Raw genomic sequence first — 15,915 nt, forward strand, 5'->3', positions numbered from 1 at the left:
CAGGACAGCGAGATAATCCATTTCCATTGTTTGAAGCCACTAAGTTTGAGGTGATTTGTTACTGCAGCCCCAGGAAATAAATACAATGATGGACAGGAATCGGTGGAGATGAAGCACCAGAGTGGGGACCACCGTGAGGAAAAGTGTAGGGTACAGTAGCGATAACCATTACTCAAGGCCTGATTGTGGCCCAAGCACGGTTTTAAGCATTTTATACACTTCCTGTTTCCCAGTAGCCTATACAATAAGTGATGTTTACAGAGAGGTAATGTAACCTGCCCAAGGTCACACTGGCAGGAAGTAGTATAGCTGGGACTTGAACTCAGTTCTAATAGATTCCCAAAACCCATGCTCTTTTTACTTTGCTCCTTGGAGGTTGGCCACTTAAGTGCCATTTATTTACTTATTCACTATTTATTTATTTGAATAAAAATACTGAGTTTTTATTCACTATTTGAATAAAAATACTGAGTTTTGTTAGTATTCCAATTTGCAAATTAGAACTACATACCATTCCTTTACTTAATTTCTTAGCAACAGTGGGACAAGTGGGAATTACTGAGCCACTTTCTGGCATCTGGCTCACTTTTTGTTGCTCTATTCTGGGCCACCACATGCCTTGTTAAAAATGGGGAACTCTTTCAAAGGCAGATGGGAGAACAAACACAGAGACGCCAGAAGCCTCTGCCACAGGGCTGTGCCCAACCCCAGCAGTGATGGCTGCTGATCCTGAGACTGGGACAGGTGGACAGAGACCAATACAGTGGGTGTGCAGCACCCATGGAGGAGGGCCTTCAATAGAGAGTTGGTTGAGACACAGTCCGCTGGACACAGAGCTCCAAGCCCTGTGAGCCTTTGGCAGTTTGTGAGGGAGAGGAGAGAGGAGGTGGAACCATGGGCCTCGATAAGGCACAATGGCAGTGACAACAAATACCATAGATTAAAAACCAGTATCCTCTTCCATTTTCTTTGATAGAATAAGCATAAGCAACCCAAAGGAGGGTCAGGAAATCCCACAATAAATGACTCTGAAATGTCTGTTAATAATGAACTGTGGAAAATCAAAGCATATTTAGTTAGATTAGAAAAAATGGAACACCATTACATTTTGTATACTCCAAATTTGAGGAACAATACATAAGGGTACATGGGTAATCCCCAATGTTGGTGTTATAAGGAGTAAATTGATAGAATCCTTTTGGACATCAGTCTGATGTTTTATATTAAGTGTCTTAGTCTGTTTTGTACTAGTATTATTTGTATTAGTCTGTTCTTACACTGCTATAAAGATACTACCTGAGACTGGGTAATTTATAAACAAGAGGTTTAATTGACTCACAGTTCCACATGGCTGGGGAGGCCTCAGGAAACTTACAATAATGGCAGAAGGTGAAGGGGAAGCAAGGCATATCTTACATACCGGCAGGAGAAAGAGAGAGAGTGCAGGGGAAACTACCACATTTAAACCATCAGATCTCGTGAGGACTCCCTCACTAGCAAGAGAACAGCTTTGGGGAAACCACCCCCATGATCCAGTCACCTCCCACCAGAACCCTCCCTCAACATGTTTTACAATCCGAGATGAGATTTAGATGGGGACACAGAGCGGAACCATATCAACATTCAAGCTCTTTGACCCTGTAGTAATTCCAGTACAAGAAGCCTAGCCCAAGGACACAATTTCATAAAGTTTAACCACAAAAGATGTTTGTTGTACTCACTGTTTAATATAGGGGAAAACAGGAGACAATGAAAGTGGCTAGTATCTGGGAGCCATACATCAACAACTGTAACACTTCTGCCTTTTTGGGGTAGCAGTGAGGAAGCCACTTCTGCCACTGTCTTCCCTATATTCTTTTTTTTTTTTTTTTTTGAGATGGAGTTTCACTCTTGTTGCCCAGACTGGAGTGCAATGGAGCGATCTCGGCTCACTGCAACCTCCACCTCCCGGGTTCAAGTGATTCTCCTGCCTCAGCCTCCTGAGTAGCTGGAATTACAGGAGCCCGCCACCATGCCCAGCTACTTTTTGTATTTTTAGTAGAGACAGGGTTTCTCCATGTTCGTCAGGCTGGTCTCGAACCCCTGACCTCAGGTGATCCACCTGCCTCGGCTTCCCAAATTGGTGAGATTATAGGTGTGAGCCATCATGCCCAGCCCCCTATATTCTTTACACCCTTGGGAAGAGCTGTGACTTATCCAATGGGTGAAAATGAGCCAAGAGTGACTGCATGGGGTTGTCTGCTGTCCGCCTGGCCCTGCCACCTCCTGAGCATGCAGCTGGTCAGGCCCCGTCTCTAGGTCTGCAGGCCCAGTCCTCCTTACATCAGTCCCCAAGTCTAGATTTAGGGAAGAAAGCATGATTTTGGCTTTAGGCTTATGCAGCACTTGAAAATCTGGCTCCATCAGTAATAAGGCAGATGCTGTATTTTAATTCTTGTCAGGTGCGTAAGTCCTTCACAGAAGGGTGGTGAGGAGTGAGTGATTGAACTTTCCCCAGGATATGCCCACTCATGGTGCATTCACTGAGAACATTCAAAAGAGGTTGCCTTAGAAACCAAAGTATCACATGGAGAGATGGGCCTCTTGGGGCAGCCGCAGCAGCTGACGCAGGCTGACTCACAACCGCTTCTAATATGCCAGGCTTTGTGTAAACAGGCTTTATGACACAAGTGGGCTGATTACAGTGCAAATGGAGTGTGACATCTGAGTCACTGTGAGGCTCTAGCTGGCTTCTTCCAGCCCTGGCCATAGGGTCCCCTGTGACTGTAACCTACACAAGCAGAGCTTGGGCATGCTGGATTTGCAGAAATAACCTTAGGCAGGTATTGAATTATTGGACGATATTTTCCCCTGCATTATGTGAAAATATGAATCTTGGTCCACAAATGTACTTGTTCAAGAATTGTATTTTCCACAGTGCCATCATTTCTGACTCTGCGACTCCTTTGGTCCCTAATTGAGATTTCCATTGCATTTCTGACCTCTGAGACTTAAGTGGTGATAAGGCATACAGAGGAAAAGAATATCTGGTCCTTAGTCATAGGTCCAGATAGGTAATCGCTGAAACATCCACTGTGCTTGTCCATGTGGCCCTGTTCAGATTTAGTGGCTATCTCAATGTGCAGTTCTTTGAAAACTAAACTCTGTTATGACAAGCCATTGACATTTTAGGGTATTTATTTATTTATTTATTTAACCACGGAATGACAAACTCTCCTGACTAGAAAAGGTGGGATAAGTACATTTCTTCCCACCCCAAAGTAGTAAATAGCGCCACCATTAACCTAATTGTGTTAAACTGAGTGAGACCCATGAAAACTGCCACAGCCTGACCTGTACCCCAGCAAGATGAATCAAGAAGAATCTCTCTTTCCTCTTCCGTTTTCTGTCTTCCTTTCCCCATGTCCCATCAAGTCTGTTCTAGTTACTGGCTGGTGGGTCTGTACTATGCAATGTACTGGGTTCCAGGACTATTGCTGTAGGAGTTTGAGTTTTCAAAGTTCTATGTGGATGGGACTGTTAATATGACATTTTTGTATATCCTACTGAATCTTTAAAAAAGTGAGAGATGCAAGAAATTTTGGGTTGGGTCAATGTGCTTAAGGATGACTCCCATTCTTATGACAGCCTAGGCAGCAGCTTCTTGAGGAAACCCAGGCATCTGATTGAGATCATTTTAACTAAAACAGGGCAGGTCAAGAAATTAGGGAGAGCAGAATTTTGGATTTAAATTATGTAGGCTTTTCATCAGGTGATTTCATACTTGGGCTTTTACTTCTCCCTGGGAGTTGAATCACTGGAGGATGTTTTGTTAGTATATGGAAATTTTTGTATTATTGACACTTTCTATTTGGAGTATTTTAAGCTATTATTGGGGCTCATTGCAAAACAGTATCTTTCAAACTTTTTTCTTAAATTAGGACATGCATTATACATCATGGCAGAAGCACCATTTTTACAAAAAAAAAAAACACATCTCACAGCCTGGGCAACATAGGGAGACCCTGTCACAACAAAATAAATAAATAAATAAAAAGATTAGTTAGGCATAGTGGTGCATGCCTCTGGTCATGGCTACTCAGGAGGTTAAGGTGGGAGGATTGCTTCAGCCTGGGAGTTCAAGGTGCAGTGAGCCATGATGGCACCACTGCATTCCAGCTTGGGCAACAGGGTAAGACCCTGTCTCAAAAAAACCAAAAACAAAAAACATCTCAGCTGGAGTTCTGAAAGCAGAGGCTGGGACACAGGCTTGTGTGCAGGCAGTTTACTGGGAAAGTGACCACAGAGAGCAGGGCAAAGTAGCAGAGGGTACAAAACACAGCAGACAGACAAGCACGTGGGCTGAGTCCACCACTATCGTGGCAACTGCAGCTCAATCCCACGAGACCTTCTGAGGAGCTCATGGAATGCAGCGCAGAACTGTCTCCTTGGGGCTGAAAGGCAGATGTGTACATCCACTGACACTTGTCCCAGGTTGGGCTCCAGGCTGGTCCCATGGGTGTTAACCCCCTCTCCTTCCAGAGTGTACTATAAGGGGTACCTACGTGGATTTGGTTAAATTCGCATGAACTGTTTGGGGCATCAGTGGCTGGAGTAAGAGGTAAACAGAGAGGGTCTGAAGTGGTTGCAAGAGATGTTCAGTCAAAATATTTACCCTTACCGAGTGCAATGCACTGACATATTCTACTCTAGTTCATCACACACACACTAGTGGAGGCCCACTAACCAGTGGTTCCCAAAGTCCGGGGGTCCCAAGACCATATTTCGGGGGCCTATGAGGTCAAAACTATTTTCCTACTACTGCTGAGATGTTTTTGTCTTTTTCATCCTTGTTCTCTCATGAGTATACAGCAGAGCTTTCCAGAGGCTTTGTGACAGGCACTAATGTCACAGACTGAATGCACACGCAGATATGAGAACCGGCTATGTTCCATGAAGCCAGACATTAAAGAGACTTGCAGAAATGTAAAACAATTCTACTTATCTCACTGAAGTTTTTTGTTTTACAAAATATAATTATTTCTCACAAATATGTTTATGCTAAATTTGTCTTTTTAGAATCAGCTTAGTATTACAACAATGATTTGGGCGAAATGTTTCTGTAACAGAAATTTTGTTTCTAATTATGTGATATGAATTAATTTTATAACTAAAAGGTAATGGATTATTTATAAACAATTACTTAAAAATTTTCTATTTTAATTTAAAAATATATCTATATACACAAAAGGTCTTTGGGGCTCTCACTCTTTACAAGAATAAAGGGGTCCTAAGATTTTAAAAAAAGGTAGAGAATTGCTGCACTAAACTGATCATGACCCTCAAAAACACTGCTGCCCATAGTTTGCAAAACATTGGTGTTCCTTTCATGACCTGTGAGGACACAGTGGTTGGAAACCAGAACGACAAGTTAATTTCAGGCTTAATGTGCAGTAAAACACTAGAGTCCATGAAGGTTCTATTCTGACCCATTTCAAACCCGTCTCAGGTCCATCACCGGTCCTAGGGGAAGACAAGGGAATACCGCTGACATGAGCAGGAGTCTCACAAAGATGGGAGGGAACTGCTCGGATAACTGCTGGCTTTCTCTTTCAAAGCTTACAGCTACTGCCCTGCTTGACTAAAACTCAGTTAAGTCTAGTCATATAAGGGAGTCCAATCATGTAAGGGAGTCATTCTCGACCCTGGCTGCATATTGGAAGCATCTGGGAGATGTTAAAAAATTACCCCGATGGGCTCTACTCCAGACCAATTAATCAACATTTTCTGGAGGTGGGCATTGGTACTGGTACTGTCTTCCCCCCCTTTTTATTGAGGTATAACTTGCATCAGAAGCAGAAATCTTAATAATTTAATGATTTTTTAAAAACATGTATTACCTCCATGTAACCATAACCACCACCCAGATCAAGAGGTAGGGCATTTTCAATTCACCAGCAGGCTCCTTCATGCCTCCTCCCAGTTAATACTCTTCTCCAAAGGTAACCATTATTCTAATATTTGCCACCATAGATTAGTTTTTGCTGATTTTGCACTTCAAATAAAGGGAATCACACAGTAGTTTATTGTTTTGTGTCTGGCTTTTTTTTGCCCAATGTTATGGCCATATTAATTCATATTATTAGGTAGCGAAGTAATGCATTCTTGTTTGCACAGCTGTGTAGTGTTCCACTGTAGAAACAGACCATGATTTATTTACCATTCTATACTTGCTGGATTTGGCTGGTTCCCTCACACTGCTTTTCTTTTTTTTGAGACGGTTGCCAAGGCTGGAGTGCAGTGACACGATCTCGGGTCACTGCAACCTCTGCCTCCCAGGCTCAAGCAATTCTCCTGCCTCAGCTTCCTGAGTACCTGGGATTACAGACGCCTGCCAACACGCCTAATTTTTGTATTTTTAGTAGAGTTGGGGTTTTGCCATGTTGGCCAGGCTGGTCTCCAACACCTGACCTCAGTGATCCACCTGCCTCAACCTCCCTAAGTGCTCGGATTACAGGTGTGAACCACTACGTCCAGTCCCCTCATACTGCTCTTAAGTGTGGTGACATGCTCTCACCATAATAAAACAGGAACTGAGACAAACTAGGGAACAGGAAAAGCAGATTCATGTTATCTATCTCATGCTTACTGGGTAAGGATATGGTTATTGTCCCCTTCCCAGCTCCTCCTCTGAATCTATTCTCCATTCACCAGTTAGAATGACTTAAAAAACAGAAATCAGGCTATGTCACTCTTTTCCTTCAAGACTCCCAACAGCTTGATCCCAAAGTGCCTCAAACTCATCACACTTATATTTAAGTCCACACTTCCTACACTAACCTACAAAGCCTTTCACAATCTGAGCCCGGTCTCTCCAGGCTAACCTGGGACCACATTCTCTCGTTTGGTATGCTCTAAGGCCAATGCCAGTCTTCTCTCTGTTCTTAGGACACACCAAGCTCCTTCCCACCTTATGGTCTTTGCCTCACCTGCTTTATACTTAGATCCCAACAGCCTCTCTCTGAGAGGCCTTCCTTGACCACCCAGTGTGAACTAGTCATCCCTTTGCATTCTAGAATACATTATCTTAATTCTCTGCATAGCACTCATCAAATCACATTTCCTTATTTATTTGCTTAGTCACCTCACCATGCCTCTAAAAATGTAAGCTCTTTGAGAAAGAATCTTACCATTACTTCATCACCAGTGCCTAGAAAAATACCTGGTACACAATGAGTACTCAACAAATATTTGTGTCTTAGACATAAATCTGATGGCACAAGTACTAAATGTACCCTCCCCCAAAACTAAGGATTTGAATTCTGGGCCCCTCAGGATAAACAGGAGGAAGGACACCATTGCCCTTTGCAAATTACAATATAAATGCCTCTCTGGAGGAACTTCTTGATTATACTGACACTGATTTTTTTTTAAAGTCTGCTATATGGTAATGCAATATTGGATTTATCCTGTTCATTAACAATTAATACTTCAGAACATTTACAATATTCATTGAATATAATCTAAGAGAAGGTCAACTGACATTTTTTACTTCTCTATTAATAAGAGAGATGGTCAAATTAATTTATGGCCAAAATTATAATGGCAAAAATGTATAAATAAATACGTGCTTGGTGTTAGTATGGTTACATACAGTTCAGTTTTTGGTGTAAAGTTCTTTGGCTGCAAGAAAGAACATGTGGTTTACTTCACTAATAGAAATATCTCTTAATGCTGGAATGGCCTCCTCTTGGTATTTCTTCTGCTGTTGATTTTTAGCATAGTTATCTGTAAGAAAAGACCAAAAAGTTCTGTTTACCCAAGCAATTTCTTCTACAGTCTCTGTGTCTGATGGAGACCCACCACATAGTTTACTAGGCCGATGTTTGGATAGTGACAAACATCATGTTTAACATAATTAAATGATAAATCCTGTCTTTAGAAGAAATGTCCCTATTAAAATAAAAACATAATTGGTAAAGTATTTTTTTCATCTCTAACTTGGAAAGAAATTAGTATTTTAATCAACTGTACAATGATGATTAAAGTCTCATTTGCACATTTCTCATGGGAACAGAATTATATCCAGGCCTTGAAAATGTATTTAAATCAACACCACAAAACTATTAAATCATTTAGTATAAATATTCATGCAAACTTAACAATTTCCCCTCTTTGCACAAATTATCTATTTGCTGCCAATTCCAATTAAGAATGCATGGAATGCAGTGTATTAGAAAGACATTTAAAAATAATAGAATTGATTTTCGAAATAAATTGTAGAGGCTAATAAAGGTTTTGAAAAGTTGAAAAATCATACCAGGGAACTTAAAAAATACCTTACTTTCTAGAATTTAACCAAGCTCAGGAGTCTGATTTATTTTCATCTTTAGACTTGAAAGAACTTAAAAAAAAAATAAAACCAGAAGAATGTGTTGTGGCTCTTTTATCCACCTAATTGGAATAAGGAGTACACAACGATCCTGAGGAGGATACACACCCCCAAAGTCCTTTTTCTGAACAAGGTCTGCATGTACTATTTGCTATCTCTTGATCAACAGTGTCTGTTCAGGATAAAAGAAGTTTCTCTCAGGCAAAGTTAATGGGAACATATTATAGACACATATAGTATATACTTGTCATTTTATAGGAACATACACCTGCTAACCAGTGTTATAATTCATTATAATTTATTTCCTCCATGAATATAGCTAGTGCATATTCATCAGAACTTAATTCCTTCATGCAAATATTTCCTTTTGTATAAGTTTGTATTTATTTCTGTTAGTAGCTTCTTTTTACTGTCCCAATGTGTGTATACGTGTGTTCTCTTTTAGGATGGCGTTTCATTCTTGTCGCCGAAGCTGGAGTACAGTGGCGCGATCTTGGCTCACTGCAACCTCTGCCTCCTGGGTTCAAGAGATTCTCCTGCCTCAGCCTCCCAAGTAGCTGGGGTTACAGGAATGTACCACGACCGTGTTATGCAGCCTGTTCTTTGTTGCTTTTCTGGGTAAAAGTGCTAATACTCTACTCTTTCATTGCCCCAGCACTTTCCTTTTATATAAAGTTACCTGTGATTGTATGAATGGAGTCAAGTGGAGAGGTACTCATCATGTTAATCCCAAACAAGAGCACGTAGGCAATTACTATAGTAATAAGGAGGTAGACAGGTAATGCAACTGCCCAGTATCTGCCAAAGAGAATATTAAAGTACATAATAGACACTTTAAAAAAGCTGTAATTCTCAAGAGTCAGTCACAAAGCCAACACGTTTTTTAAATTTAAATTTTATAAAGTTATACGTGTACATAGAGACAAATAGTTTCACTTATAATGAAAAAGTGCAGTCCTCTATCCCACCATCTCAACCTTGGAGTCTCACTCTCCAAAAAGAAATGCTTTGAGCACTTGAGCTGTCTTCTGGTACCTACCTCCTCATTGTTACAAAACATGCGCATAGTACTATTTCTTCATTTTTTCCATTACAGACATTTTCTCTAGACTTGCTAATATGGAGATGAGGAATTAACCTCCTCCTATCCTCTTCTCTTCTATACTTACATCACAATTTCTCATTATAGCAGCAGATTTTAGAAGTAATTGTAACTATATAAACAAGTTTGTAATGAAGATCTCAGTGCATTATTATTATATATTTTCTTGCACAACATTTTGGGTTTTTTTCTAGAATAATTACATCTTTTTGTCCGTTCACTTGGTTTTCCATGTGTCCACCAATACCAGAGCCTCAAATTCTCTGACAGGACTCTATTATGCCTCTCAGTATCATTATGTACATGGAGTGCTATTTATTTATTTTTTTTGAGAAAGCATTTCCCTCTGTCACCCAGGCTGGAGTGCAATGGCACAATCACGGCTCACTAGCCTCAACCTCCTGAGCTCACTTCAGCCCTGCAAGTAGCTGGGACTATAGGCACACACCACCACGCCTGGCTAATTTTTAATTTTTTTTGTAGAAATGGGGTCTTAAGATGTTGGCCAGGTTTTGTTTTGTTTTGTTTAATGATTTGTTCTCTATTATTTTCTCTTTCTGGAACTTCTAATAGTTAGATTTTTAACCATTATACTTTCTTCTGTGTTCAATTTTTTTGTTCTAATTTCTAGAGATTACCTTTATTTTCCAATCTTTCAATTAAAATTTTAATTATCATGTTTACAATTTCCAAATACAATAATTTCCTGAACATTCCTTTTCCATAGCATTTTCTTCTTGTTTCATAGTTATAATTCTTTCTTACCTCTTTGAGAATTTTATGTTATTTAAAATTTTTTTTCTGTTTCCTGCATTATCTTTATTTCCTTCAAATTCCCTTTACTTTTCTGCTTTTTCAATTCATGCTAGAGGCTTTATTTTAATGTCTGGTAACTTAGAGTAGTCCATTCATATTTAAAAATGAAGTGCTAACAAGTGAGTTGGAGCACTATCTGTATGTGGGCAGGGATGGTCAACTGGTGAGCCTCACTCTAAGAGACTTGGCCACTTTACTGGGGTCCTCTAAATGTCAGAAATTATAGATCCTTTCTCTTGGGCTGGTCAGCTTCCTCAGGAAATAACTATCTATCTTTTTCTGTAAGGAGTAGGGTCTATAAGCCTGGAAGTCCCAAGAGGGAAGATGGAGGAGGATGTAAACCTTCTCATTAAGCCATGCAGATTTCACTTACTTCCCTGTTTTCAGTAAGATGCCTCATTCCCACACTCAGACTAAGAAGCCCCCATGCTAGAGACTCTTACTCAACCTTGCCAGAGAGTAAAACTCCTGTTTTCTGCAGGGGAGGGCAGGGCAGGTCTCCCAGCTTTGAGGGATGAGAGAGGGAGACTTCAAGGCTGAAGCCTTTAAACATGTTTTCAGTCTAACCCAGAATTAAAGAGCTACCTGGTACCCCAATGTCTGAGCTATTCTGGAGTTCTAGGGCACAAATATTCTTGCTGGCTTCACTACTTCAGCAATGTGAAAATCACAGAAACAAAGGCAGTTACTTCTCACCTATCACAATCCACTTTCCAAAATGTGGTTGATAACTCTTTTCTGCTATCCTATTGTTTCTGTGGTTTATATCTTGTTTTTTTTTTTTTTTTTTTTTTTCCTGTAGGGTCATTTTAACAAGATTTTTGGAGGAAATGGATGGAGATAAACATGCATGTTCATGCTACCATCTTTAATTAGAGAGGTATCAATAGCGATCTTTAAAAAGCTTTGAATTTCGATATGGCTATTGATGAATTTTAGGAGAATAAATATTTAAGATTTGGATAGGTTTAAGAAAGGATATGATTCCTCAAAATAGCATTAATTATATCCTCGTTTAAGAAATACATTAAACTTACTTTTGAGGCCAATAGGTTAAACCTAAAGAGTTTAGCCAAGATTCAGGAATAAAGGCCCACACGAGGTAAAGTACTGTAGAAAAGAAAAGAAAAAAAAAAAGAGGGACGAGTCAGTAAGACATATATCTAATCCATTAATCTATTAAGATTCAGATAAAACAGAAAGCTCTTTTGAAGTGTCCCTGATTCACAAATGATTTTTTCCTCCTCTCAGTTCTTCTAGCTCCTTCTTTGTACAATTCTTATAATACTTGTAATTACTGTATTAGTCTTTTTTTTAATATCTTAACTTTCACACTATATTTTAAGCAATTCAAGGACACAAATCACGACCTAGCAATTGTTGTAATCCTTATTACCTAGCAATTTGCTTTATGTGCAGTAAGTGTTCAATACTTCATCCCCACAAAGTTGAAGTAATTATAGACATTTAGTTGCTCAAAGGGAAATTTACCTATCCTAGTTCTCATCCACCACATGTTGAGCTTCTGCCTTATCTCCCAGAGTACAATGTTATTTTCCTTAATCCCAAATCTCTGCGGCACTCTTTACTGTTATCCCACCATAACAACAACAATGGCTAAGTTCTGACCACTCACTGGGTTAAGCACAGTTCCAAGCATTCTGTACCCATTATTTAAGATAATCTTCCAAGACAATCCTCTGAGGCAAGTACGCAATTTTAACTGATGAGGAAATGGAAGCTTAGAAAGGATTCATCACCTACCCAAGGTAAGCGGCGGAGACAAATTTTAACTACCTACTACATCAGTGACGATGCATTCTTTTCTTAACAAATATGTATTACAGAATTCTGTATGTCAGGAGTGTGAGACACAATATTGAGTCCAAAAGAGATGGCTTCTGCCCTCCCTAAACTTAATATCTAGTGGTGAATAGAGAAAATTGATATTTCCACTACACTGTGATAAGTGCTCATGAATGAGTAATAAAAGATGACGGTGGCTCACGCCTGTAAGCCCAGCACTTTGGAAGGCCGAGGCGGGCAGATCACGAGGTCAGGAGATCGAGACCATCCTGGCTAACATGGTGAAACCCCGTCTCTACTAAAAAACACAAAAAGCCGGGCGTGGTGGCGGGCGCCTGTAGTCCCAGTTACTCGGGAGGCTGAGGCAGGAGAATGGCGTGAACCCGAGAGGCGGAGCTTGCAGTGAGCCGAGATCGCGCCACTGCACCTCCAGCCTAGGCGGCAGAGCGAGACTCCGTCTCAAAAAAAAAAATAAAAAAAAAATAAAAAAAAAATAAATAAATGACACAGAAGCACATTAAAAGGCCCTCCTTCCACTCCGTATCCTCCTTCCCCTTGCTTAATTTCTCCCCATGGTACTTTATCACCTGATACTGTATATGTTTTTCTTATTTAATTTGTCCATTGACTATCTCCCCCCAGCGTTAGAATAAAAACTCTATGAAAGCAGGGCATTTTTGGCTGTTTTGGTCCTTCCTAGCCTGTAACAGTGCCTGGCACATGGTAAGCACCAATAAATACTTGAATTACTTTTTGGTTGTGTGTATCATGGAATTTAATTTTTTTTTTTTTTGAGACAGAGTTTCGCTCTTGTTGCCCAGGCTGGAGTGCAATGGTGCGATCACCGCAACCTCCCCCTCCCAGGTTCAAGCGATTCTCCTGCCTCAGCCTCCCAGAGTAGCTGGGATTACAGGCATGCGCCACCATGCCCTGCTAATTTTGTATTTTTAGTAGAGACGGGGTTTTTCCATGTTGGTCAGGCTGGTCTCAAACTCCCGACCTCAGGTGATATGCCTGCCTCGGCCACCCAAAGTGCTGGGATTACAGGCGTGAGCCACTGCGCTGGCCAGAATTTAAGTCTTAAAGTGATTGCTTTTATTTATTCATATAGCTTCTAATCCTTGATACATTCTTTGAACAAGGATTTACGAAAGTTGCTAACAATAACATCAGTAGCTAACACTTATTAAGTCCTTAACCGTTCCTAGGCATTATTTTACGTGCTTTACATAAATTACCCCGGTTAATCCTCACAACAGTCAGAAGAGGCAGCAGAGTGAAGTCAGTCGGTGTATTTGGGTTCAAATTTAGAGGCCTATCATTTAGTAGCTTTGCAATCTTGAGTAAGTTACTGAAACCACAGGATGCTCATCTTTAAAGGACAATAATAACAGAACCTACCCCATAGAACTGTTTCATGTGTCATAAGCATTTAATAACCATCACTATCACTAACCTTTTACAGATAAGGAACCTGAGGTTCAAAAAATTTGCTGAGCGTCCCAGCTCACATGGGTAATCTGTGGAGGAGTCAGAATTTGAACTCAGTTGTAACTTCTTCACTTCATTTCAGTTGTAACAGCCTGGCCATTACATTCATCTGCAAGGTGTACTGATGGTGCAGGCTGATATATTTTAGTTAGGGTTCAGAAGTACTACCACTCCTCCACTTTCCTAGTTTCCAAAGAGTTGCAAAACGCTGGATCAGGGGCACTCAATTTTCTCCCTCTTGTGTGCCTCAAAATTCCCAAATCCTTTTGGGGAGAGACTTGGGGCTTGCTGTGTGACTGAGCATACTAGTGTCTCAGTGAGCGTCAGTCTCCGTATCTGTAAAACGGAACGTTATGGGGATTAAGGGAGATCCAGGACGAAAAGGACACACCTTTCAACCTGACTTCTCTGGGCTACTTCTTTTGTTCCCCAGATCCCCGCAGGGCACACTGGTGCCATACCAAGCTCCTCGGGTCCAAACCCTCTCACGCCCTCATTCACGGCCTTTCCACGTCGTCCCTCTCTCCTACTCTTTTCTAACCAGCATCAGTGCCAGGGGGAAAGGCCTCTGTAAAAGCCTTGATTTTCCAGTCTGGTTTCAATGTCTCTCCACCGTGCTCCCCGACACTGAGCACTAACTGTAGATTTACTCATCTGTCTCCTCCACAAGACCACGACCTCCTTAAGGGCAGGGACCAGGCTTTATTCACTTTGCCATCGCGTCTGGCGCTGTATAAATATTTGTAGAGACTAAAACCTCCTAGGCTAGTGCTGGCACACAGAACACTCAACAAACACGAGTTCCCTTCAGATTCTCTTAAAAAGAGACATAGGGAGAAAGAATCAACAGTTCATGTGTACACAGTCTAACCAATGGATTCTTCCCTTGTCACTGAACGCCAGAAAAAGCCCCTGGCCATCCATCAGGAAAGTACTTACTGAAGCCAAACTGGGAGCTTAAGAAAAGAACAAAGCCATAAATCGCTCTTTCTGGCAATGGCGACGGTGAATTTTCCACCATTTTTCCTGGGGCTTTAGACAACCTGTGGAAAAGGAACACAATCAGCCATCAGCGAGGTGCTCCCCGGCACCATTGGTCCATTCTCGCCCCATCGCTCCGCCGCGGGCACGGCCCCCGCCGCACAGAACCGCCTCCCGCGCCCCCGTCCGCAATCCGCGCCCCCGCCTCGCGCGCACACAGGCACCCAGGCTGGCGCGCGCCCCGCAACAGAAGGGGTAGCGGGGGATAGGGCAGCGAGAGGGGCTCGGGGGGACAGAGGCGCGCTCCAGCTCTGCCAGCGTGGTCTCCCTGTGGGAGGGGAGGGCAGGGAACAAGGCTCGCGCGGCGCCCACCAGCACGCGGGCCTGCTGGGTCGCGGCGCCCAGGCCCCGGGCCCTGCCCACTCGTGGAGATTTATATTTCTCATTCGAGGCAGGGTATGGGGGGGGCCCTCGACCTCGGGTCCTTCGTACGCCCACCCGGGCCCCTCTCGACACCTCGGCCACCTCAGCGCTGAGTTCTCTGCGCAAGGGCCGACCAGGCGCCGCAGTGGGGGAGAAAAGAGGAAAACCTGAGGGAAAGGCCTAGGCGCAACGACACCCCCCACCTTGGCGCAGGCGCACGAGGACCCTCCCTGGGTGGGAGCCGGGCGGCACGAGGCCGGCGTGATCCCGCGAATCGCCACGGCGAAGGAGGGGGCGGTGGGGTGCGACTGCGCAGGCGCGCTGCCCGCCCACGTGATGCACCTCCCTTCAGCGCAGCCGCCCACTCCCTCCCGCCGTCGGCTGACGTGGAGGGCCGGAGGTGCCGGCTGCGGCGGCAGCTGCGGCAGCGGCGGCGGAGGCTGCTGCCTGCGCCGAGGCTCGCGGGCGGCGGGCCCGGGTGAGTGCACACCCGGCGCGCGGCCGGGCTCCCGGATGTGTCACCTTGTCCCGCTGCAGCCGAGATGCCGGGGGAGTGGGGCATTCCACACCCCCTCCGTGGGTGTGTGGTGAGTGTGGGTGTGTGCGCGTCACCCCGCGTTCCTCGCTGCGGTGCCCGCTGTGTGTCTGCATGGGTTGGGGCCCCGCGCAATGAGGGGGTGTGGCCGCTATTGCCTGCCCCAGTGGGTTTGTCCCCTTGGTCTGGTGCCCTTTTGCGAGCGAGGCCCTGGGATGCCGGAGCGAGGGTGGGAGTAGTTGCTTTGTGCGCATTCCCCCGCTGCCCGTGCCTCGGCCGGTGCGTGGCTGACACCCCCTGCTGGGTGGAGGGGCCCGCGCTCGCGTGTCGCCTCGTGGCCCCCTTTGTGTCGGTGTCCGCGCTCCCTGGCGGCTGCGGGGGCGCTCTCGG

General features: G+C 43.4%; 1 protein-coding gene across 4 annotated transcripts; it reads right to left on the reverse strand.

Annotated features, from left to right (window-relative positions):
* Positions 1 to 5,828: 5,828 nt before the first annotated feature.
* PIG (phosphatidylinositol glycan anchor biosynthesis class P) lies at positions 5,829 to 15,287 on the reverse strand. 4 transcript variants are annotated; one of them, XM_011726095.3, is made up of 5 exons: positions 15,194 to 15,287; positions 14,526 to 14,629; positions 11,327 to 11,399; positions 9,051 to 9,169; positions 5,829 to 7,767 (listed from the first exon to the last, which is right to left on the reverse strand). In XM_011726095.3, the coding sequence occupies exons 2-5, from the start codon at positions 14,605 to 14,607 to the stop codon at positions 7,637 to 7,639; spliced, it is 405 nt and encodes a 134-aa protein (XP_011724397.1). In that variant the 5' UTR covers positions 14,608 to 14,629; positions 15,194 to 15,287; the 3' UTR covers positions 5,829 to 7,636. The 4 variants fall into 4 exon arrangements, with proteins under 4 accessions (XP_011724397.1, XP_011724398.1, XP_011724399.1 ...); XM_011726096.3 differs by lacking the exon at positions 15,194 to 15,287 and adding an exon at positions 15,084 to 15,182; XM_011726097.3 differs by lacking the exon at positions 15,194 to 15,287 and adding an exon at positions 15,093 to 15,176.
* Positions 15,288 to 15,915: the final 628 nt, after the last annotated feature.

Source organism: Macaca nemestrina, chromosome 4 (genome assembly GCF_043159975.1).
Source record: "Macaca nemestrina isolate mMacNem1 chromosome 4, mMacNem.hap1, whole genome shotgun sequence".
In the NCBI taxonomy this organism is placed as follows: domain Eukaryota; kingdom Metazoa; phylum Chordata; class Mammalia; order Primates; family Cercopithecidae; genus Macaca; species Macaca nemestrina.